Raw genomic sequence first — 24,727 nt, 5'->3', positions numbered from 1 at the left:
GTAGCCTGGATCTGAAATTTTAAAAGATCACAACTCTCTGACAGCCTCAGCTCTCACTGCTCCCCTTCTTCCAGCAAATACTGTCTCCGGGCCCCCTCCACTCCAGGCCCTGTTCCAGGCAGCGGGATCCCGGGACAGACCCGTACCCTGGAGCGGCTGATGCTTCGGCACAGACTCCCCACAGGGAAGAAGCAGGTGTTGGTGAGAAGTGATCATACGTGTTTTATTGAGCACACAGAGGCAATGCTATTGTCCTCCAGCAATATAATTCACGATTAATAATCTCCAACTCCGGTAAAGTCCCCGCGGGAACCTGTCCCAGCTTCTTAAAAGTCATTACATGGGACATCACACTTTCCAGGGCTGGTGTTTCTGGAGATGGATACGGCAAGAGGAAGACTGCCTCTGGTCCCGAGCAGACCTGTGGGACTGCAGAAGAGTTCGCTTCTCTGGTAGATGGGGTTCCTTCCGTCCTGCCACCCCAGTAATGACTTTGGTCGTAAGAGCTGGTGTGATCAGGGGCCACCCAATGGCGAACCCAGCTCGGTGAGGGCGCCTGCTCACTGCGAGCTGGGGTTGGTGGTGGGTCAATGTGGAGAGAGACAGCAGCCCTTTGGACGGTCCCAGTGGGGCCTGCGCTCCACACCGGGCTGGTCCTCAGATGTTCACAGACACCTGGTGGTCAGGAAGAAAGCCCAGGAGGGACGCTCCACTCAGACCCGCTTATCAGCTCCTCTTCTGAGTTACAGCCCCGAAGCAGAGATCGGGAAGTCCTTCAGTTCCTCCTTCTCCGGGTGCACCTCTGACACCTTATTCATCTTGGTGAAAATCTGGTTGATCTCCATGAATGTCTTGCCCTTGGTCTCAGGGACAACCAGGAAGATGTAGATGGTGGTGAGAAGGCATATCACAGCAAAAATGATGAAGCTGTAAGGTCCGAGGCCCACCTGTGGGAAGGGGATCGGGGTTCACTTTCTCGAGAAGGTTCTCCCCTTACTGCCGAGGATTTGCACATCTGGGGCCCCCGGGGCACACTCACTTGGATGAATGGGAAGATCAAGCCCACGGTGAAGTTGGAGAGCCAGTGGACGCTGCCCCCCACCATGAAGGCAGACGGCCGGGAGGACTGCAGGAAGATCTCGGTGATCAGCAGCGCGGGGATGGGACCTGGGGGGACAGAGCGGGAGAGAAAGAAGAGCTCTCCTCTCCAGAAGCAAGCAGAGCAGGCCCACAAACGGCCCCGGAGCCCCTGCCATGTCAGGTGGCCTGAGGCATCGGGACCGAAGGGGCAGCGTGTCTCGGGAACTCCTGAGCTGGTGGCAAGGCAGAAGGAGAGGGTCAACAGGAGGAATTGGGCACCACGGGTGACACTGCGTGATGTCCCGAAGAGGGGCCTGCGACCACCCGTAAGCTTCTCTAGGCCAACCACACAGCCACTGTTTCAACCCACACAGTCAAGGCTGCTTTCTGCTCTCACTCTAATTATGCTCTGTCCAGACCCCTTTGCGATAGGAAGGCAGGGAGAGAAGCCATTCTGGGGCTGCATCCCGCCCTCCAAGGAGTCTCTCCAGGGAACAGAGGTTTCTAGGGCTGATGGTGCAAGAAAGGAGACCAGGACAGCATAGAGCCAGCGCTGGGGTACGTACTGGGCCCGAGGGCGTGTCCGACCACGTAGGAGATGACGCAGGCGATGCTGACGTAAGGCATCCAGGATATTGTGTCCTGTGGGGAGAAAAGACGGGGGATCACGGCCGGCAAAGCAGGGACAGCTGGAGATGGGGAACGTCGGGAACCTTGGTCCCCAGAAGGCCAGGGGCTCTCTGGGGGCTGGGACAGGAAGGCTCCTGGCTCCTCCAACAGGCAGCCCCGCTCGGATGCCCCCGGACAACCAGCCATTCGTGGGCTGCCCATCACCCTCGCCACAAAGCAGCCATTCGTGGGCTGCTTTGTGGCGAGCATGATGGGGGGCTGATGGTCCCCAGGCATCTGATTCCGTGCAGCTGCTCAAAGGTCATTCCGCTCTTCTTCCCTGGGATGCAGGTGAGGGTGCAGGGGGTGGACAGAAGCCCCCTCCTCACCTGCAGGGCCAGAGCGGCTGTCAGCACGCAGCAGGCGGCGAAGCAGACGGAGAAGCCCAGGAGGAGAAGGACCCTTCGCCCCAGGAGCTCCACTATGAACACCTGCAAGGGAGGGGGCACAGGGCAAGCCGGGAGGTCCAGGAGGTCCGCCAGAGAAGGGGGGCCATACCTCTGCCTACAGCTGCCTTCACAGGAAGCCCCCACACTCCCCCTTCTGAAGGGGCATTTGTGAGGAGAAGCGGACGGGCTATGTCCCCCAGGAGCTGCCACACCACCCAGGCCAGCAGTGTCATCTGCCCCTGGTACAGGAAGAGCCCCAAGTGTCAGACACTGGGAAGGAGGCACTCCCGACGGTGGAAGCTTCCAGAGTCAGGGGGCAGGGTCTCCATCCTGGGGGTGGCGTGCACAGGCTGGCATCTGACAGAAGTCCAGAGGCGGGAGACGAGGACCTCAGGCACCTCAGATCAAGCTCTTTCCTCAGCTAGGACCCCCTCCCCCCAACTCTTCAGATGTCTCCATCGCCGGTGGCTGTCGGGGACTCACGGCACAGGCGGTCATCAGCACGTTGACGGCCCCGGTGCCCACAGTCACGTACTGGACGTCATGATGGTTCACCCCTGCGCTCAGGTAGATCTGGTCTGCGTAGTAGTAGATCTGGAAGGGACCCCCAGAGGCTGGTGGGGACCTCGGGGCAACGCCCATGATCCGGCGAGCCCCGCGATGACACCAGCCGCCCGCCCCGGCTCCACAGCCCCCGTACCGCGTTCACCCCCGACAGCTGCTGGCCGCCCATGAGGATGATGATGGAGATGACCTGCCACCGCAAGGACCTCATGCTGAACAGCTTGAGCACGGAGATGAAGCCTGCCGCCTTCTCCGCCTCGTCCTCCTGCCGGATCTCCTCCATCTCCGAGCCCACGTCGTCCCAGCCCCGCAGCTTCTTCAGCGCTGAGGGAGGGGAGCAGGGGGGTGGGCTCGGGGGGGGGGTCCCAACTTCCCGGAGCTGGGACGCTGCGGCCTCCATCCCCTGCCCCTCCCCCACGGTAAAGCCCTTGCTCCCCACCCCCCGCCACGGCCGTACCGTTTTTGGCAGCCGCCTCATCCTTCTTTTGAATCAGCAGGTACCGGGGGCTCTCGGGGAAGAAGGGCAAGAGGAGAAGCTGCAGGGCCGCTGGGATCCCGGTCAGCCCGAGCAGGATGGGCCAGCCTGCGGGGAAGCCAGTGCCCACGTGAGCGCCCGCCCCGGCCAAATCACCTGGCTTCTGCCCCCACCCCCATGCCCCTGCCCTGGACCCCAGCTGGCCGCTCTGTCCCAGACTAGTTTCCTTAAGGGCCTGACCCAGAGCTGGTGACACAGGACCCCCTCCCGTGCCCAAGACTCTGCTGGGCCCCCCGGGACACCTGAACTGGACCGGTCCGAGCCGCAGTGACCCCAGAAATGAGAACCACAAACAAGGCCAATGTCTGCGATGCTAGACGGATACATGAAGCACGGTGTAGTCGCAAAACAGAATTCTACACTGCAGGGGAAAGGAAGCAAACTGCGACGGGAGCCGGTGGCAGAAACTGACGCTGGACCCCGCACCGTGCGGATGACGGCCAGAAGCAGAAGACTGACTCGGTCTTTGCAAAACATGGTAAACAGCAACGGGGAGAGGCAAGGATGGGCTGATGAATGTCAGTACGGGGAGTGGGGGTGGGGGCAGGCCGGGGTCAAGGGCGCGCAGAGGGCTGACCGGCATCGCTCCAGTTTGGACCTGCGTCCAGACCAAACACGGGTGTTCGATTTCGGGTAGAGCAAACGTACGTATGTTTGTGTTTTATGTGCTCTTCCTTCTCTGTGTTATTTCTCATGATAAATATGTTCCAGTGAGTAAATGAGTAGTTCGGGCTCCTTCTAGGAGCTGCTAACACCCTGCCTCTCGCCCCGTTCCCCGAGGGCTCACACTCCGTGATGACGCGGACGTCTGTGTGCCAGGCCCTGCTCAAGTGGCTCTTCGGGTGTTAATCACTTCCCCACCAGCCACATCGTGACGCAGGTGCCAGGACAACCCCACCGCACGCCTGCAAACATAGCCTTCCCTTGCTCCCGGCTCCATCGCCCAGCACACCAACAGCCGGTGTGGACCGATCTCCGATCTGGGCCACTGCCGTCTGGCTCCGGTCCCCATCCCACCCGCTCCACGGAAACTCTCTTGGAGACGCTAAACTGCCAAATCCAGACGCCCTGCTAACTCCTTCTCGTCCTCTGCGCCTTGCCCCCCCGTCCCCGCACCGCTCCTCTCTTCCGGGCTGCCTGCCTTGTTCTCGAGCACCTGTTACCTGCCTGCCCTCCACGCACTCCGTCCAGAGCAAGGGAACCACCAGTGAAATAGTCTCAAGAAAGGATGGACAAATGCAGTCGGCACGGAGCTTACAGTTCCCCGAATGCACAAAGAACTCCTGCGTTTCTGCCCTCCCGGCCGTGTCTGGACCTGCTGGTCTGGCTCCTCCCCCACCCCGGCCCCAGGCCCTCTGCCCTCTCTGAGGCTCCCCACCCCACCCCGGGCAGAACCGGCCACTCCCTGCCTCACACCAGCAAGCACGTCCCCAGGGACACGGGCTCAGCAGACTGCCTGCGTCCTGCCAATCATTTACGTGCCATCGCTGGGAGACAGGAACTTACCCCTTAATCCCTGGTCCCTGCTCCTTACGAGGGTGACTGAAAGGGGGACAGTGGCCATTAAACATGGACCTCGGCCCAAGCCACCTGGGCACACATCCTACGGAGACCCTGGACGTATTACCCAACCTCTCTGTGCCTCAGGTTCCGCGTCTGTAAAATGGGTGTAAAACCAGTATCTGCTTTAAAGGGTTGTTTGGAGGATTGAATGGAAATAATATGAAGACCTGGGGCCTGGCCCACAATAAGCACATTTTACCTTCTGGCTGGTGTGACTGTTAAGGGCGATCTCCCTTTCTGAGGATCGAACCCTGAGACCTGAAGGGGTTATCATGCAGAAGCAGTGTAGTTACCAGTGACTGTGCACCTACTATGTGCAGGGCGTGGGCTCTCCAGGAGGGACATAGCAGGTGCAGTCACTGGCTCCACAGTCAGGATCTCGGGTGGGGGCCGGCCCTGCGGCTCACCACCTGACCCCCCCTTTCCTGGCCTGTGGAATGGGACGATCACAGTGCCCCCCCCAGCAGCGTTGCTGGGAGGCTGGAGGGGCGGTGGCAGGAAACCTCAAGCACACAGCCTGGAGCCGGGGTGGCCGTCACGGCCAAGCCCTGGGCCCCTGTGTGGACAGCCAGCGAGGAAGCTGGGAGAAAGTCAGGCAATGGCTCTCCCTTCTCGCTCCTTCCAAAGCCCCTCATCCATGTCCTCTGAGGGACTGGGAAATGTCAGCTACACGGTCCCCGCCAATGTACTGAGGGCCCGTTCTGTGCAAACACCGCGCCAGCACCGTGGGGCCGGGCAGCGTGGTGAGCCCGGCCAGCAGACCCGAGAGGAGAGAGGAGCTCGCAGAACCATCCAGTCGCAGCAGAGGGAGGCCTGGCGTCTGGGGCGGCCGGACCTTACCTTCTTTGTTGGCCAGGAGGCTCCGGAGACCAAAGATCTGAGCCACGAGGATGCCGACAGTGATGAAGACCTGAGGGACCACCCCGAGGGCTCCCCTCAGGTTTTTGGGGGCCAGCTCCCCCAGGTACATGGGGACAACGTTGGAAGACAGACCTGGCAGGGGATTGAAGCAAAACACCATCAGGAAACATTAAGTCCGGCAGGGACAAGATGTGTCTCCAAACACACTCTATTCTTATCCAGCCATCGCAGCAGCTGGGCGGAAACTTCCGTCTCCAAACGGCGAGAGTAAGCAAACCCCTCTTTTAATTCCTCGTCCTTTAAACTGTAAGGGAAGAAAGGATCATCTGAGCCTAGGAAGTTTGTCGACAAGCAGCCTTGCATCTCGACTCGTCGCCGGGGCCAGGGGATACAGGTGGCCTGACTCCTTGGGCTGCCCTTAGCTGGCTTGGTGCCAGGGAAGAAAAGCCCAGGTGTGGTCTGGCACCTTCTCCCCCTGGCTCCTTGGGGGAAGCTGTTCTGATGGGGCCCAGGAACCCCACCCACCAACTCCATCTATCTGCAAGCATCAAAATCGCGAATGTATATCGGGGGACAATTGCCACTTCCGAACGCCCATTGTTCAATTTTCTCGTCTTACTGGAACAAGGAAGAACAGGTGGGACTTAGATTTTATAGGCTTGGAAGTATTTGCACATAGATCATCCCATCTAATTCTCCCGGAAGCCCAACAAGAGGCTGAAAATCTTGGACAGAGGTTGGGTGGGTGGTTACGAGTTCCAGTATTGAACACCCTGTCAGGAGTCAGGCTGGGGCTCAAAGACACGCGGGTCTGAGGGGGCTCCGGCCGTGGGGAGGTGGAGGGAACAGTGTGGCGGTGCGTGGAGGTTGGAGCTGCTGGCAGTGTGTGGGTATTGGAGGACATCCGGACAGGAGGGAGCGTCTGAGAGCCAAGGGTTCAAGCCTGGCGATTCTGGCCAAGGATATCTGCTCGGTGTTTAGCAGAGGCTCGCTGCTACTTACACTGGCCCTTCCCAGCTGTCAGAGCAAAGAGAGGCCGTCTTTGCAGCAGCCTTGAGAAGTCTGGTGGGGTATGTATATGGGGAGACCCCCCAGGCCTAGTGCCCAGAGGACTGGGAGGAAGCAGGGGCCCTCGAGGGGCGGACTCCGCGGTCACCAGTCAGGGCCCAGCGGCGGGGGGGGGGAACCCCACATCTCAGCAACAAGTACTTCGCATGACAGGGACGAAAGACCAAGAGGCAAACATCAGGAGGTTTGTGAAAGGACGGGGTCCCCTTTGTGTTGGTGGAAAGCAATTCCCATTCTGATTTAAAAGTGACCCCAATGGGCAATCCCAGCGGGCCTGTTGGGACCAAGTCGGAGAAGGTGGCTTTTACGTTTGAAATCCCTTTGGTGAAAGCACGTGGCGTTCTTGCTACGTGAGCTGACTGACGGTGAGTCAGCGAGTCTCAGGTCCCGCTGTCTGTCCCTGCATCCCCTTTGTCCCCGTACCCTCTTTGGCAGAGCAGTCATTCCCTTCCTTTTTAGGATGTCTGAGCGGCTGGCTGCTGGCTCGCTCAGCTTCCTGACTATCTCGGGAGCTCTGTGAAAGAACGAACCGTGAATGGGTTAGGACATGAGAGCCAGATGGGATCTGAGGACCTAGGAAACTCCTGACACCTTCTCAGGGGGCCTGTGAGATCAAAAGCATTTTCTAAGAATGCTGAGATAGTGCCCGGTTTGTTCTCCTTCTCCCGTGAGCACACAGTGCAGCGTTCCAGAGGCTACGTGGGACGTGGTACCATAGCCCCTGGAATGCAGAAGCAGGTTGGAGAAGCCAGACATTAAAAAGAGATTTGCAAAAACGCAAAGAAATACCCTTCTTCTCACGAAGTGTTTTGGTTTTAGAATATATAGCTCTTATAACGGGCTTCTGGTCACCATTTAAATGAATTAAATGAACATATCTTGGTTGCAATCTTTTCTTTCTTTCTTTTTAGATTTTTATTTATTTATTTGAGAGAGAGCGCGAGCATGAGCAGGGCAGGGAGAAGCAGAGGGAGAGGGAGAAGCAAACTCCCCTCTGGGCAAGGACATGGGGCTCGATCCCAGGATGCTGGGATCATGAGCCGAAGGCAGACGCTTCACCGGCTGAGTCACCCAGGCGCCCCTTGGTTGCAACTTCTAAGTTGTAAATATTGACCAATACAACCCACATGAGCAAAAAGCTCTTTGGAGCTTCAGTGATTTTAAGAGGGTAAGAAGGGCCTGAGGCCAAAACTTCTGAGACCTGCAGACTTGAAAGTCCTGCTTATTTAAGAGTAAAGGGTGGGCGTTTTGTGATTTGTTATCTATTGGAGCCTAATAGCTCCCCATTGGAACTAACCCTAAAGGGTTGGATGGTCCACAGAAAAACGCTTGCCTGCACCTGCCCACAGCCAGTTCCTCCCAGAATCACTAGCCCAGCCCTGCTGCGGGGGAGTTAGGCCAGGCGCCCTCGGGGCTCAGAGGTGGAAGCAGAGGGAAGCTTGTCCCAGGGCCCATCACTCTCTCCACCACAGGACCTCTCCTCTCTTCAAGGATCTTATTTTCCTCTTCTTCTCTCCGGCCCCTCAATTCCTCACTGTTTTCTCTGACACCAGGTTCCTTGCTGCGTCCCCCCTGTCCCCAGTACCCACTGAGGGGCTTGCTGACATGCGGCCCAGATATCCGTCCACCCCTAGCCCCATGATTGGAAGGAGAAAGTGAGACACGTTGGCACTGCCAGGGCCGGGTGTGGAGTTGCTGGCAAGGGCCCAGGATGCGGCATCTTGGGGGTGCTCACCCTGGGAGCCCACCCAGAAAGTGCACGGCTCCAATAGTGGGCGTCCTGCTTGCCCCCAACCCCCAGGCCTGGGCTTACAGTCTACAGGAGATTGCCAAGTCAGGGGAAAGTTGCAAGCACGGCTTTAACCCCATCTCTCTGGTTGGAAGCAATGATGGGGGAGCGCAGACTTCAAGGATGGCTTTGGAGGGTTTGCAAGGCGAGAGACCCCAGCCAGTCCTTACTCTGTGCAGCAGGTGGGCCAGGGAGGAGGAAGTGCAAAAGGACCTCTGAAGAGCCCTTTGCAAACTTCACCTTCCTGCTCTCATTAGGAGGGATTTGTCCATTAGATTGTTATGCTTTTTTAGCCATGACCCACAGTAAAAAATACAGAAACATGTTTGACACTGCAGCCTGATTTTCATACATTACCAATAAGCGAAGCAAAAGTTCCAGAAGACAATCCTTATCTTTATGACACATGACACTGTCTAGTCTGTCTAGAAAAAAAAGTGCTGCTCACTAATCAGGGGTCACCGCCCACTCACTGGCCACCTGCTGTTGAGAAAACACAGACAAAGGGCCAGATGGAAGCCCACCTCTGCACAGGATCCTGTATGTCTCTCCTTCATGCAAGGGCTCTCTCTGCAGGAAGTGGCACAGGGACGCTTGTCCCTGAATGCATCTGAGACTCAGTGTAGGCTCTGGGGTCTAGTTCAGGGCAGAGGAACAAGCAGTTTCTGCTGCGCCTGCGTGCTCCAGTGGCCCCAGAATGGTCCAGATCCCAGCACCTGCCCCTCCTCCCCAAGAGCAGTAGCACAGCCCAGCATTATTTACCTGCACATATTCCCACCAAAAGTCTGGACACAATGATCATCTCGAACGACCGGGCGACCTCGCTGCACCCCATTAAGATCGCGGGTACAATGGAGAAGATGTTGTTGAAGAGCAAAGTCCCTTTCCTGGAGAGGACGAAATGTCAGTTAGTCCGGGCGGAGGATTCATTCATTCGTTTAACAGATGTTCACCAAGTGTCTGGCCAGTTACAGCAGTGGGCTTTGCTGCTGCTTCTGTCTGTGATCGAAGGCGGAAAGGGGTCAAGGGCACAGCCTGGCCGAGGCACAGTCTCCGTGGGAGCCGATGGAGATAACCACACACAGTGCAGAGCGCATCGGTCACGGGGAGCAGAGGGAGAGAACCGAACACTACGATACACTTAAGGGTTTTTGAAATCATCAACGCGCAGGATGTTAGTAGAATCTTGAAACCAGATCAGGTAAGGACATTAGAAGAAATGTATAGGGCCAACCTCACGGGTATCACAAAGATGGAAAATCGTACATGAAATATTAGCAGACTGAATTCAACAGCATACAGAAAAATCTTTCAGGGTTAAAATGCCACATCTGTCTGGAAAAACCAAAACTGTAACATTATTTTTTAAATGACAGAAGACTATCTTTGTGACTCCAGGCAGGTAGGGAAGGCTGTCTTCAGACACAAAAGGCAAAAACCATAAATGAGTGTTTAAGTCTGACCACTTGAACATGTAAACATCTTGTATGAAAAAGATACTATGTGTGTGATTAAGCAATAAAGCAACAGATCAAGAAGATACTCCCCTGATACAACAGTGTTGCCTGGACAGGCCCAGAGATGGAATTTCCTCCCAGCTGTATAATCTTGGCTAAGGGACAGCATCTCTCTTTTGTTTTCCCATTTTGAAAAAGGGGATGGGGTTGTTGTATGGACTAGAGAAACTAAAAACCCTTAAAAAAAAAAAAACCCTGAAAACTCTAAAAACACAAGCAAAGGCTAGAGCCTGGCACACAGGAACCCGTCAATAAATTGTTAGTTGCTACGGTTATACAAGGAAACCACAAGCAAGTGAACAGAATTTTTATCAGGTTCTCAAGCAGACAGATGGGCAAGCAACTGTCTGCTTCATCTGGACCAAACGGATCAACGTGGACCAAGTCCTTTACTCCAGGAGACCTGGCCTGCAGATCTGTGACCTGATTGCTGCTCTGGCCGGCAGGGGGAACTGCCTGGTCCAACACCAACCTCCCAGGAAGACCTCAGAATCTTAGATCCCAAAGCAGAGGTTGGAGTTTCTAATCTGGGACTCTTTTTGAAAAGTACTGGAAAGGGTGCTGGGTTTTGGCCTTGACTCTCAAGCTAACAAGATATGTGGCCAAGAAGATGATTTGACCTCACCTAGCCTGTGTGCTCATTCGCCAAGGGAAGGGTGTGCAGGGAGGAGCACTTATATACCACGAGTAACAAGGCTGCTTTCTCATGCCCATGGAATTTACATGAGGGAGTGTGATGTCTTAAGGACCTTTTTTGGAATCAAATATACAACCTCTAATGCTACTAGAATTAGGGGCAAAGATAGGAGCTCTGCCCTTGACGTTCACAACACCCCAAGTGAGAGTTGCGCCGGGACCATGTGGTTTTGCCCTGGAAGGTCTGACAGTCATCGCAGCCATTGCAGAGTTTTATGGGAATTTAATTTGGGCTCAGTTTTGCGTATTACTTGATCCCAAGGTAAAAGGACAGGGCAGTGAGTTTGTGTTTGTTTGGGAAGCAGAGTTCGAGAACACTATGCTGTGACCTACATTGGGACTGACATCGTGGTCCTGTTACCTGGGGTTTGAATCCTTTCAAAGCACACACACACACACACACACAGGAGGAGAGAACTTGTTTTGATTTCGGTAAGGAACATACCTGCAAGGCAGGAGAACAGAGAGAGGGAGCGAGTCCGGGGCTGGGAAGTACATTCTGGTGTTTCTGGACCTGCCCCCAGAGCCCAAGACCCACCAAACCCACTTCTAGACCCTGCCTCCGTCCCCAGACACTTGGTCAACATCGGGTCTTCTTAAGACCCTATTAGAAAACAGAAATCATCACACTGGTTATTACCTAGTTTTACCAACAAAAAAACTGATTTCGGCTTTAGGCTTAGGTTTTGAATGGTTGGGGGTCTGGGAATTTCAGGAGCTGGAAATTCACCTGGCCTTACCTGCCAAATTTATTCACCAAGGGGCCGACCATGAGGGAGCCCAGGAAGCCTCCAAACGGGAACATGGACACAGAAACAGACCACAGCAACGTCAAGGAAAACTCGTTTATGTAGTTATTGTTGCGCTCATAGTAGGTCTGGTTATAAAACTCTTTCATGAGCTGGAGAACAAAGTGGAAGACAGCACCAAAATAACTTGACCCGGTTTTGCAGAAAGCACACCGTGAGCGGTCAGGCCCCCCAGTGGATGACCTGGGCACACAGACAGCGACACTAGTGAGTGGCAGGGAGGAGGGACAGAGTGGTATGAAGAGAAGCTAGCAGGGGCACCCACGCGGGGAGATGCCAGGCCTCTGATAGGCACCCTGCCCAGGACGTAGCTAACCCCAGTCTTCTAGGCCTTTGGACGACTCTGACCCTCCAGACTCCTCTGGAGAGTGCAAGGCTGGGGAAGACCAGAGCACCCCCCCTCTGCGCCCCCAAGGCCAGCCCCTGGGTGAACAGCCAGGCCTGACTGTCATGAGAAGCCAAGGCCAGGCACCCGGTTCACCCCCATGTGCCCACAAGTCACTCCCTCAGGCCTGCGCTGTGTCTCGTGGGTATCTCCCTCTCCCGTGACCTGAGGGCCCACCGTGCACCCCAGCATGCGTGGACCCCCACCCAAGAGGCCAATTCCAGGCACGAGCTGCTCCAAACCCCCAACCCACTGGCAGGGGTGGGGGGTTTGCTTCTCACTCCCCCCAGCGACCTACCTCGGCAGGGGAATTAACAGCGGCCACGTTGTACCCATACTGGAAGGATGACCCAAAGGCGGCTATCAGCGTCGCCAATGAAAGTATGAGCGTCAGCCTCTGTGGGAGGAGAAATCCTGGCTTAGGTCATAGGAAGCAGCTGGGGTTCGAGGGAACTTTTACCCCAAAGTCTTCTAGAAGGACGCATTTGTCTCTTCTAGAAGAGACAAATCTGGAGATCTGTTGTCTTTCAGCTGCTCCCTGTCTCAAAACCTACCTCTACCACCTTGTAGAAAGTTCCTTGAGCTGAAGCATTTAAGGGCTAGATGATTCTCTGCTCTGGGGGGCTGTCCCAGATGCACTGTAGGGCCACCCGTCCCCAGGTGTCTCCAGCCATCGCTAAATGTCGGCCTGGTTGGGGAAAGCGACTGCCCCTGAGTACCCCTGGGTCAGAAAGACACCGAAGGTTCACCTGCTCCAACACTCTACCTCTGTCTGAAATGCTTCCCCCACCACTCCACCGCGTGCCCGTGTTTGCTGACAGCAGCCAGCAGCGCCCAAGTCCTCCCCTGACAATCGAAGAGGAGAAAATGTGAACAATTCTGTTTCTTTAGGGCCACGGATTAACTTCCTTGAGCCTCTGGACTTTTGCTTTAACAGGCACGAGGAGAAAATATTTAAATACAGGTTTCTGGGGACTCAATGTTCTGTGATCATGTTCCCCTTTGACACTGAGGAAACTGAACACTTACTTAATGACGAGGGGGAAGTCGTTAGTAAGGTCACGAAAAATTGGAGAAAAATAAAAGTGGAAAAAGTTTTTCTCTAGAATATACAGATTTCTTTTTTGTTTTTTTTCTTAAGATATTTATTTGACAGAGAGGGAGAGAAAGAGAGAACAAGAGAGGGGGAACAGCAGAGGGAGAGGGAGAAGCAGGTTCCCCGCTGAGCTGGGAGCCTGACGTGAGACTCGATCCCAAGACCCTGGGATCATGACCTGAGCAGACGCTCAACTGACTGAGCCACCCAGAGGCTCAGAATCTACAGATTTCATCTTGCATCTGCCCACTGCTACTTTCTAGCTTAATTGCTAGACTCTTCAGTTTCCTCCTCTTTAAAAGGAGGGTCAATCACACTCCCTCAGAACTGTTGCGAGGTTGAATCACAGAAGTGTCCAGCTGTGGAGATGAATCCACTGACCGGGGCCTGGACGTGGCTCTCAGAAGCCGCCCCTGGAGGATCTTCCTCCCCGTGCTCCCACAGAGGCCCCGTCCCGCGGACATGTGCTCCCTCATGGCTGCCAAGGTCCCCGGGTCTCCCTCCAGGCAGCGCCTCTGCAGAGAGCTGAGGGGCCAGGCCTGCGACAGAGACACCACAGCCATCCCTGCCCTGTCCCCGGGGCCCCGGAGAGCACGAGCTGCCGGTTAACAGCCAAGCAGCAGGGGCAAGACCTCCCAGGAGGCCCCACAAATGAAACCTCGCCCTCTCCTCCCTCCACCAAAGGAATGAACAAACGGTTCATTCAGCAGGAAGTTTCTGGCAAAGAGGGTAAGAAGCATGGGCTCTGGTTTCCAGTCTCTCCTCAGCCCCCACCATCTCCTGGGGCCAGTATGGGGAGGAGGTGACCAAAGTGGGGGGGCAGTGACGGTGCCCAGGAGAGAAAGTCGGTTCCCGGGCTGCTGCCATGCTACCCTGTGCTTGCTAAAGGTGGGGAGGGCACAGGAAGGAACACGTGTGCACACACACCCCTCACCCCAGATGCAAGACATCTGGCTCCCCTGGGAAGTGCTCTGGGCAGTCACTCCCTCCCTCCTTCCCTCCAACATATGGTGGCACCCTCGTGAGCCGGCATTGTTCTAAGTGCTGGGGATACAGGGGAAAACAAAACAAAGTCCCTCCCCTCGCCTGATTTTGTGGAAGGGGGTAAGGAGGAAGGCAGGCAGGCAGGAAGGAAACTGATGAACAGTTTTCTTCTTCTAATTCTCTTCCAGGTAAATGATTAACTAGAAACACAATAGGCTTCACTCAAACTGCCAAGGGCCCCTCCTGACCGCTCTCTACTCTGGTGGGTCCTCTGGTTTGAAGACTTTAGCAGAGCTCCTCTGGGGAGCCGGCTGGTGCCCCAGAAGGCAGGACACTGCCAGGCACCACGGCCGGTGACCGGACTGCTTTTAGGAGATCCCAGGGAACATACGAGGAAGAACTCCAGCCGCAGACTCCCCAAGCACAGAGCATACAACTTAACGTCCGTGCTTTGTCTTCCTCCCTGAATTCAAGCTACAGGCACGTTCTCTGGACCCGTAGGAGTCAGGGGTTACCCTCCGTCGAAACCGTAAATACATTCTGAGTAGGTTCTCGCTGACCACGCTGTCCAAATGCCTTCATTCATTAAACAAATAGTGGCTGAGACCTGACTCTATTCCAGACACCACGCTACAGTCTGGTGAGCAGATGGGCCACCCTCCTCATCATGGTCCAATGGGGAAGGCGAACATTAAAAAAAACAACAACCCAACCTAATAATTTAATAGTTTAACTATCACTGTAGTGAGCTCTACAGAGGGAAAAAAACCACAGAAGTGGTTTAAAAGAGGAGCCAGAAGTGAACAGGGGCTTGGGTGAGGGGCATGGCTGAGCCAGGGGCAGAAGCTCTGAGGACCATCACAAAGTTAAACAGAGTAACCGTATGACCTAGCGGTCCCACACACAGGAGTCCCCCCAAGAGAAAGAAAGACACGTGCATGCAAACACTTAACACAAATGTTCGTGGCATCATTATTCCTATCAGCCCCGAGCTGGAAACCATCCAAATACGGATGAGCTGATGAATTGTCTGTGCAGCCAGACAATGGAAGACGACCTGACCGGAAGGAAAGACAACGGACTGACACGCACAACACACGGTGGCTGGACCTTGAAAACATGCTAAGTGAAAGCAGCCAGTCACAGAGGAGCCCCTGCTGTCTGCCTTCGTCTTTTCGAAAGATCCAAAACAGGCAAATCTAGGGAGACACAGACGGTAGCTGGGTGGTTGCCAGGGTCTGGGGAGAGATGTGGGTTACTGCCACGGGGCACAGGGTTCTTTTAGGGGTGATGAGAATGGTCTAAACTTACCCATGCTGATGGCTGCACAACTGTACATTTGTGTATTTTATCCAAATTGTATACTTTTCATGGGTAAATCGCATGGTCTGTGAGTTACGTTCTCAGGAAAGGTACTATATTTAAAAGGCATGTAAAAGCAAACCAGTTTCTTTTCTTTTCCTATTTCTTTTCTTTTCCCTCTTTTTTCTTTTCTTTCTTTCCTCTCTTTCTTCCTTCCTTCCTCCACTCCTTCCTTCCTTCCTTTCTTTCTCTTTCTTTCTTTCCTCTTTCCTTCTTCCTCCCTTCCTCTCTTCTTTGTTCCTTCCTTCCTTCCTTTCTTTCCTTTTGTAGGCTTTCCAGGAGGGAAAGAGATCTAGTATATGGGCTGGAGTAGGGCATGAGAGGGAAGGGGCCCAGGTCTCTCAGCAGCTTGTAAAAGTGACAAGTGGCCTTCAGACGTGAAAGGGGCGTGGTGTCTCCTCAGTGGCCAAGGGAAGCCATGACCCAGCTATGCTTTCAGGAGCAACTGCACGTTCCTCATGCCCACAGTAAACGGGCTTCCTGTTTCATAACACTGAACACATTTTCAGACTTCATTAAAAAGCCACCTTCAGGGCCCGGCTTCCAACTGGATATGATTTAAGGCTGCTGGGAAGGGAGCTTTGCCCCAAAACAGCTCCCTTTGGGAATCTGCTTCCTACATCCATTCCCGCTGTCCGGAATCTCCCAGGAGAACTCAAACATCTCCAGAAAAGTTAGTTCTTATGAATGATTAACTCTTCAAGTCACTTTCTCACACTTTCGATCCCAAAGTTCACAAACAGAAAGGGAGGCCTAGGTGCGGCTGGGGGACAGGAGAGGTGTCTTGCCTTGTGGCTCTGGTGGTTTCGAGCTCGGTGGTGGGGGGTGGGGGGAAGCCCAAGGGCCAGGGATCGGATCCTACGCTCCTGCTGCTGGCTGTGTGGCCTTGGGCCAGTTACAGAACTTCTGTGTCTTGGCTCCTTCACCGGTAAAATGGGGACGGCCCTCCCTCCCTCACAGGACTGAGGTGAAGAATGAATGAGTTCATACATGAAAAACACTTGGCTTACAGTGAGTTCTACACACAGCCCTGCTCTCACAACCAACACCAATCACACCAGAAGGGAAGTTACTTATCCCATCACACTAGGTGTGCTGTTGATGGAGGTGCATCCCCCCGCCCAAAAATTATGTCTTCATTTTCTAAAAACACTTGGCTCATTTTTCCCCCTTCAGGCAAAGAGTCCTTTTTCTTGGAAGAAAAATCCTTGATGCACATTGGTCAGATTCTGGTCTTTTCTCTTTACATATGAGGAACCCAAAGGCCAATGAGGCCATGGTCACACAGCCAATGGGGGGACAGAGAGCAGGCCCCCTCCATCAGCCCCACGCAGCCCCAGCTCTCTGCAGGGTTTCCAGGCCCCTCCACTTTTCCTGGGCTCCAAAATGCCCCCTGGGCTTCCCTCAGTAACCTGCAGATATTCCCATAGCCACCACGGGAATAATTTCGTTTTCTTGCATCCCAGGAAGCCCAGCACGTGTCCTGGCTTTTGTCCAAAGGGGCAGCTCTGGCCTCAGGCAGCCGGGAAGGGGAGGCCTCCACCCCCCACCACCCGCCGCCACCCCTCCCCCCGCCCCTGGAGCGCGGGCTTCCTTCTTTGGAGAATCCAGGGGGCAGGCATCTAGCTAGAATCAGCCCGTACCTGCTGCATGTGACCATTTTAATCCTATCCTCTCCAGATGTGTGGCTTCCTTTCAGGGACCACCACGCGGGGCTTTTCTGTTCTCCTGCGGCCTCATCTGGCGGCAGAGCTGGCCAGGGCATTCCTCTTTGAAAAGAGGGCACAGACCCGATGAGGGCCTCTGGCGGCCCCCAAGACCCTAAGTTCTTGTCGACTCACGACCCCTTTTCTATGAGCCAGAGCGCTTAACGTCTGCGCGCGCCACCTTTTTTGGCTGTTACAAGAGTCAAACGAGATCCACGTGGGGAGGCTCAGTAACCCTCAAAGCTTAATTCTCGCAGCACGAGAACGCCTCTAATGAGAAGAGACTAGGGAGGTTGCTAAACGGCCTACAATACACAGGCCAGCCCCCCACAGCAAAGAGTCCAATGCCCCAAATGCCACTCGTGCCCCGCTCTAAAGGATGAGCAAAAGTAGTAACATTTATGGGGGACCCACTACGGGCCCGGTAATTGGTCCAGTAGCCCTAGGGGGCGGTCTGGTTATTATCCCCATTTTACAGATGAGAAGGCTGAGGCACAGAGCAGTGAAACAACGTGCCCAAGTTCCCGAAGCTCGAACAGGATGGAGCGGGAACAGAACCTGGACCTCCCGCCTCCCACACCTGCTCTGAATCCTCAGAGTGTGCTCTCGACCTGTCTGTGAATGGTCTCCCCTCCGCGCCGGGCTCAGGCATCACCGGCACAGGCAGGTACCTCTGTCTCCACAAATACAAGTGGATGCGCCGCAATGCCTAAAATGCGAATTCCTCGTGATAGATTCGCAGGCTGTCTTCCCAAATTCTCCTCAATCAAGAGACTCTCTAAGGACAGCCGAAATCCTCTGAGTGAGGGGAGTGGGGCAGGAGGGGAGAGGCCAGAAAACTCTTGTCTTGAAAACAAGGGAGCCTCTCCTCTCAAAGGCCGGGCATCCCTGCTCGCAGACGGGAATGAGGCTGGAGTCCATTCTGAGTCTTCTCGGCATCCTCCCCCTTTCCACGCCGGCCTTGCCGCGTGACTTGCCCCAGAACCCAATGCCAGTGTCCCGAAGGCCCCATCAGAGCAAATCAAGTAAAGCACCTCAACCACATCGTGCAAGGGTTTTGTGGGGCTGGGGCGGGTGGGGTGGGGAGGGCAGAGGCCCTTCTCCTCCAGCTTTTCTGGGTAAGGCACTGGGGATAACAAAAGCCTTGACCAGTCTTCAATTTGGTGGCAGGTAGTTTTCAAGGCTGTTCGGGGAGAATGATCCCCGGCCAGTCTCCAAAATCTAAGTGTCCCTGAATCGTCTCCTAGTCCCTGTCAAAGCGAGCTCGAAGGCTCCGTCCAACGGGCCCCGTCCCTCCCGGGAGCAGAGCCGAGCTGCCGTCAGCAGCGGGCCGCTCCGCGCTCCTTCCTTCCCCGGGAGGCCCACTTACCCCCTCCTTCTTGGCCGGGCTCTGCTGCTCCATCTTGGGCCTGCCAGAGGGGAGCGCCTGCGACTTCCTTTCAGCCAAAATAACAAAAGCGCTGAATGGAGAGAGAAGACATTCGGGTTGTACTTTGGCCGCGCCAAGGATCAGCCAATAGCATTTTTACAGCCAGCCCCACACTGAATAACCCTTTCAGGAGTCCCGAGGTGTGTGCTTGTGTGTCTCCTTTCACTTCTTTTAAATGCAAAGCTTGGGGGTTGGCTCAGCCGGCGGGCGCCCCCTCCCCCCAGCACCGCCGGCAGCGCCTGCCCGATGGGGCGGGCTGTGGCCGTGGCTCCCTGGAGAACCTCCACCAGTCGGGCTCATGATGAGTGACTGGGGGAGTTATTTCTGTCACAAACACTTGGAAAGCCACCGGCCCCACATCGTACCAGGTAGCACGAGGCCAAGGGTTCGGAGGTCCTGGGAAGTGGTCCCTGCCAGGAAGCCCGCAGCCCGTCTCTCTGGGAGTCAGCGTTCCCTCAAATAACCGCGCCACACTAGCTCGGAGAGTTTATTTTCCTTTGCGAGGACCTGAGGGGCCTGAAGATGTGACTTTCTCTGTGATCATCACTTCTGTAAAGGCAATAAATAGCTCAGATGCCTTTATCTGCAGGGCAGGGAAAGTGAGTCACGGCTGCTGGCCCGGGTCCACCGAGTTTGCCAGGCGTGAACAGGCCACGGCCACCTCCTGTGCTCAGCGCGTGTCCGCGCCACGGCTGGAGCGTGGGCTTCCTTGGAAGCGTGGGCAGCCCGGGTCAAGGGGCTAAAATCCAGAGCAGAGTCCTACAAGGCCCACAGGCTTTCGTCTTTACGGGATGTTTTTCCTGTTTTACTTGCTGTGGTGCAAATCTATTAATTCAGCCACTCCTCTCCCTCCTTCCCCAATTTTTTTTTTTTAAGATTTTACTTATTTGTCAAAGAGAGAGAGAGAGAGCCCAAGCGGGGGAGCAGCAGAGGCAGAGGGAGAAGCAGCCTCCTTGCTGAGCCAGGAGCCAGAATCCTGAGATCATGACCTGAGCCAAAGCAGATGCTTAAACCAACTGAGTCACCCAGGCGCCCCCCATCCTTTCCCAAACAAAGAACCAGGAGTCCACCGTGTGCTGGGCGCCGTTCCTACATCAGTAGCAGGCTTGGGAATTGTGACCAGGGTCTTACATGCGGGAGACTGTGAGGAGGGTGACGAAGGGCCTGTGCGTGTGCGTTGGGGGGCCCCTATGCCCCCGTCGCCAGGGAGGACTGGCCATTTTTCCCCACCAGCTCATTCTGTCCTTTCTTTCTGTATCACAGCATGACGCCCAAGGAAGGTTTGGCAAGACCAGAGGTTCCCAATCATTTCAGAGAGCTCTGGAGAATTCTCCAAAGAAAATGCACTTTGGTGGGGGGAGAAGGGGAGGGGGTGAAGGGAAAGACAGATTGTGCAAACAAAAAGAAGTGGCCTCTGTTGGCAGCCCTGAGTCATGGCCAGGCCCTCCTGTCCCAGGCCTCCTGCATGCCTGGGGAGGTGGCGGGGGCGGGAGGGGGCAAGGGGACCCCCTGCCCGTCACCTGACCTCCCCAGCCCCAGTGAGGCCCTATTGGTTCCTGTGGGACTCAGGCATTGCAGGCATGGCCATGTGTCACCAGCACCCCAGCAGGGCCAGCCAACGGGGTACAGCCCCTTGCCTGGGCTCCTGCCACCAGGAGCACCCAAGAGTGAGCCCGAGGGCTGGGGGCTGCACCCCTTGTAGGTGCTATCTAATATATCCCTGCTCCAACCCTCCCAGCCCAGGGACTGGGCCCAGCAACCTGGGGTCTCCAGCTGCTGTTGAGCCCAAGGAAGGGCCCTTGGACTCAGGGGATCTGGGCATTCAGATGCCGCCAGTTGGAGGCACACCCCGGGCAGGTTGACTTGAGGTCTGTGCTCTGCACCCCACCCCTTAAATGGTCTCCGAGTGGGGTGGAGGTCTCAGACTCTGGCCTCTGGACCCTGCCCTCCCTGCCTGGCCCTGGTCTGGACTCAAAAAACCTGCCAGTTGAAGCCTATTTTTGCCTTGTGGTTTAAAATGACACTAATGAACACCACTGATCGACCCAAGGACAGGCTGAGGTGTGTCCGGGATCACGTACAAGTTTTTCCGAGAAACTGCGTGTATTTTGAAACTACCCCTACCAAGAGCTAAGGAATCCCTTTTAAAGGAAAAGTGGACGGTTATGGGGCCATGCTTGGTCCTGGCAGGGCCCTCCTGTCATTCTTGCCCCCCTTCCACACAGGTCGGGTCCTCATTAGGAGGATTATTATATTAGGACTTTTGTTATATTATTATATAATTTATATATTATATTATATTGGGATTTTATTATATCAGGATTTTATCATTGAGGGAGAGAAGGACCCAAAGAGGGCCAGGTATTAGGGCCTCTTTAACCTCTCATGACCCAGGAAGTGTGGCCGGGGACTCTGACATGAGGATCTGAGTGCCAGAATTTAACTCCCAAAATGCTATTACTAACATAAAATGTAAATATGTCAGCGCACAACCTTAGGAGACTTATCAGAATCTGACAACAGTGGTTATCCTGGAACGTGAGATCACAGGTGATTTCGACCCTAGAATATATTTCCATTTATATTTTATTCTTAAAAGACTTATTTCATTTTGTTATTTTTAAAAGATGTTATCTATTTATTTGACAGAGAGAGAGATCACAAGTAGGCAGAGAGAGGGGGGCAAGCAGGCCCCTGCCGAGCAGAGAACCCAAAGTGGGGCTGGTCCCGGGACCCTGAGATCATGACCTGAGCCCAAGGGAGAGGTTTAACCCACTGAGCCACCCAGGCACCCCTTAAAAGACTTATTTTAGAGAGAGAGTTCCAGGAGGAGGAGGGGCCAAGGGAGAAAGAGAATTTCAAGCAGACTCCCCACCGAGCACAGAGCCTGACGTGACCCTGAGATCATGACCTGAGCTGAATTCAAGAGTCGGATGCTTAACCCACCGAGGCACCCAGGCGCCACTCCATTTATATTTACTGAGCCTAATGCTGTACGGGAAGGTGAGTGCAACAGGGTTCCAAGAGAAAGACTGCCTACTGCCCCAGGCGGTTTTGACTCTACTTGAGGACACAGTTTAACCAAATAAACACATTGATGAATTTACAACAATAAAAGAGCTCTAAAGATGGGAGTAGAGGGCTGGTCAGGAAAAGCAGTCCTAAAAATGTGAGCTTGAGCCGAGACAGGAAGGAAGGAGGAAAAGAGCTTACCCAGGCAAAGGGGGTGGATGGGGAGGGGGTGGTGGAGAGGGCCTTCCAGACAGGAACAGTATGTGCCAAGGCCTGTGGTTGGAGCGTAACGCCATCAAGAAATTGCAAGGTCAGTGTGGCTAAGGAGCACAAGGCAAAGAGGAAGAGTGTAGGGGGGAGGCTGGCGGGGCAGGCTGGGCCAGACTAGACTTAGTACTTGTAGACCACGTGCGTTAATGAGCTCGATTTTTGTCCTAGGAGCAGAGAGAAGGTGTTGAGTTTTGAGAGTGATAAGATTTGCGTTCTTCCAAACTCACAGTGGCTACCTCGAGGTGAACCACAGAGGGAACAGAGGTTCACGGACTGGGGAAGAGGGGAGGGAGCGGTTCCTTTGCTGTACGACCGACCCACGGAGGGTAGAGGAAGAGATGAGAGAAGCCAATCAATCCGAGAAATATCTAGGCTATAAAAGTGACAAGACTTGCTGACTGACAGGACCAGGGGCAGTGAAACAGGACGACTTCTGTATGACTGTTGCAATGAAGAATCAAAATGATCTTTCTGAAAATGAAGCTTTTCAGAATTACCAGTTTATGTGGGAAAATTCAACAAAAATGTAAAAAGTTGAAATAGCACCAGAAGGCAGGGGGGCAAATCCCTGGGCTGTTTTGAGACCAAAGATATCGGGACTTTGGGTCACTGCTGGTCTCACCTCTCCTAGGAATGTTCTGGAATCTTCAAGTTTTGCCGCAGGCCTTTTTTGAACAGACTGCTGTGGCTCCCCCAACCCCAAATCAATTTGCTCAGTCCCTTGTCAACAGTAATAGAATTTGGGGAAGGACCTCTTGGCTGTCCAAAATAAAGACTGCGTTTCCCTAGGTCCCTTGCAGTTGGTGTGGACATATGACAAAGCTCTGTATAATGCAAAGGGGTCGCTGGTGGCGTGACTGGATTTGGTTTTGTGTTCAGGTTAAAAAACCGCGTGGGATTTGAGTGGGTCTGCCCCAACCCCTTTTTTCCCCGGGAAGCCCTGTTATTTTTATGTGCCACACAGCAGAACGTGGGGTCTCCTAGGAGCACGGGCGAGGTGCTACAGCAGAAATGCTAGTATAGGCCTCAGGGGGGCACAGACCGAAGCTGCCTGCCCAGGAGCAGTGTGCACACGGGATTGCTGGATTCCCGGGAGGGTTGGGAAGGGACTGGGTCATCTCCATTCCAGGTTTAGATAAGGAACGGGTGAAGAACAGGTCCTAGCGTGCATCCAGCTATCCAGACCCCGTGGTCCTGGGGCAGTGAGGGGAGGTGGAGGGGGTCTGGTCTGTTGACCTAAGACTTTTCAAGCCTGGTGCTCAGTGGGGCCAACCACATGCCACCCCGGCCAGCCATCTGGCCATTGGAACTCAGCTCAGCAGAGAAAACGTATCAGATCCGAGTTAGCGTTCTTGCTCCTAGGCCGGTTAGGAGCTCTGACACTGAATCTGGCTCAAGACTCGATCAGGCGTCGCCAGGGCAGGGAGGCTGCCCATCACGCTCCGACATACCTGGTGAGTAAACTTCAGAGACTTTACAAGGTTCCCCTGTTCCTACCAAGAACAGAATTTGACCTTGCTTATCAGCGTGCACAGGCACAAACGGGTGTGTCCCCCAAGAACCACGGACAGAAAGCGTGAAAGCCAGGGAGGTCACGAGGCTCCTCCGGGACCCAAGGGACCTCCCTCAGTTACACATTACCGTAGGTAGACAGCTCTTTGTTTAGAACTGTCATAAAAACACACAACAAAGCTTCCTATCTTTAGTATACCGTTTGCTCTATCTACAGTGTGGGTTAAGTGATCGCCTGAACTTTCTCACTTGGCAAGACTAAGGCTCTATGCCTGCTCCATGTCGACTGCCCATTTCTCCTTCCCCCCAGTGCTAGGCAACCTCCACTTGCCTTTTTGTTTCAATGAACCTGCCTACTTTAGTCACCTCATATAAGCGGAATCATACAGTATCTGTCTTTTTGTGACTGGCTCATTGCACTCAGCGTAGCGTCCTCAAGTTTCATTCGTGTTGTAGGCAAGGCTGTGGACAAATTGGGAAGCTCGGAACATTGCTGGTGGGAATGCAAAATGGTGCAGCTGCCGTGGAAAACAGAAAGAAAGTTAAACACAGAATTACTTTATGACTCGGCAATTTGACTCCTAGATATATACCCGAAAGAATTAAAAGCAGGTACTCAAGCAAACGTACGTATGCACGTGCTCATAGCAACACTATTCACAACAGCCAGAAGGTAGAATCAGCCCAAATGTCCATCAATGGATGAATGGATAAGCAAATAGTGGCATATACCCACAACGAACTATGCAGCTATGAAAAGGAATGAAGTGTTGCTACATGCTGGGGTGAGCCTCCAAAACATCACACTAAGCCCAAGAAGCTGGGCACAGAAAGGTACATATTGCATGATTCCGTTTATATGAGAAATCCCGAAGAGACAGAACGCAGATCGGTGGTTGCCAGGGGCGGGGGGGGGGGGGGGGGGGGGGGGGAAGGAAGCGGGGAGGGACTGCTAAATGGGCGTAGGACTTCCTTTGGGGTGGGGGGATGGGAACATTTTAGAACTGGATAGAGTCCGGGTTAAGCTGTGAATGTACTAAATGTCTGGGAGTTGTATACTTCGCCAAGGTTAATTTCATGTTCTGTGAATTTCACCTTCCTACAAGGGAATACTGACACAGTGTCTAATGATCTCACGGCTACTTTGTATCTTTCCAGAAAGTGTCTAGCGGCATGTTAATAAAGTTAAAGCATACTCTTCCCCCCCAAGGTTAAAAATTATGACTCTAGTACAAATAAAAAAAAGCAGGTGTTAAAGATTTTAACTCACTACCGAGGGACCCAGGCAGCTGTTTTAACTGGTTGGAAAGAGAATCCGAAGAGCTGACTGGTTTATAGAGCAGGAATGCTGGAAGGAATTTGCAAATGGATCTAAAGTGGCTTCCCGGGAGGGCAGTCAGGGAACCTCTCCGTACAGCATTGATTGAGTGC

General features: G+C 54.2%; 1 protein-coding gene across 1 annotated transcript; it reads right to left on the bottom strand.

Moving 5' to 3' along the window:
- Positions 1-198: 198 nt before the first annotated feature.
- On the bottom strand, positions 199-18,648 carry LOC125096897 (solute carrier family 2, facilitated glucose transporter member 5). The gene is made up of 12 exons (XM_047724026.1): positions 18,443-18,648; positions 12,224-12,322; positions 11,472-11,632; positions 9,281-9,405; positions 5,641-5,793; positions 3,160-3,285; positions 2,839-3,026; positions 2,622-2,732; positions 2,079-2,180; positions 1,647-1,722; positions 1,040-1,167; positions 199-947 (listed from the first exon to the last, which is right to left on the bottom strand). The coding sequence occupies exons 1-12, from the start codon at positions 18,473-18,475 to the stop codon at positions 744-746; spliced, it is 1,506 nt and encodes a 501-aa protein (XP_047579982.1). The 5' UTR covers positions 18,476-18,648; the 3' UTR covers positions 199-743.
- Between the last annotated feature and the right edge of the window lie 6,079 nt (positions 18,649-24,727).

This window comes from Lutra lutra, chromosome 4 (genome assembly GCF_902655055.1).
Source record: "Lutra lutra chromosome 4, mLutLut1.2, whole genome shotgun sequence".
Lineage (NCBI taxonomy): Eukaryota > Metazoa > Chordata > Mammalia > Carnivora > Mustelidae > Lutra > Lutra lutra.
Note: the sequence above shows the minus strand (reverse complement) of the source record. Positions and strands in the feature narration are given on the sequence as shown.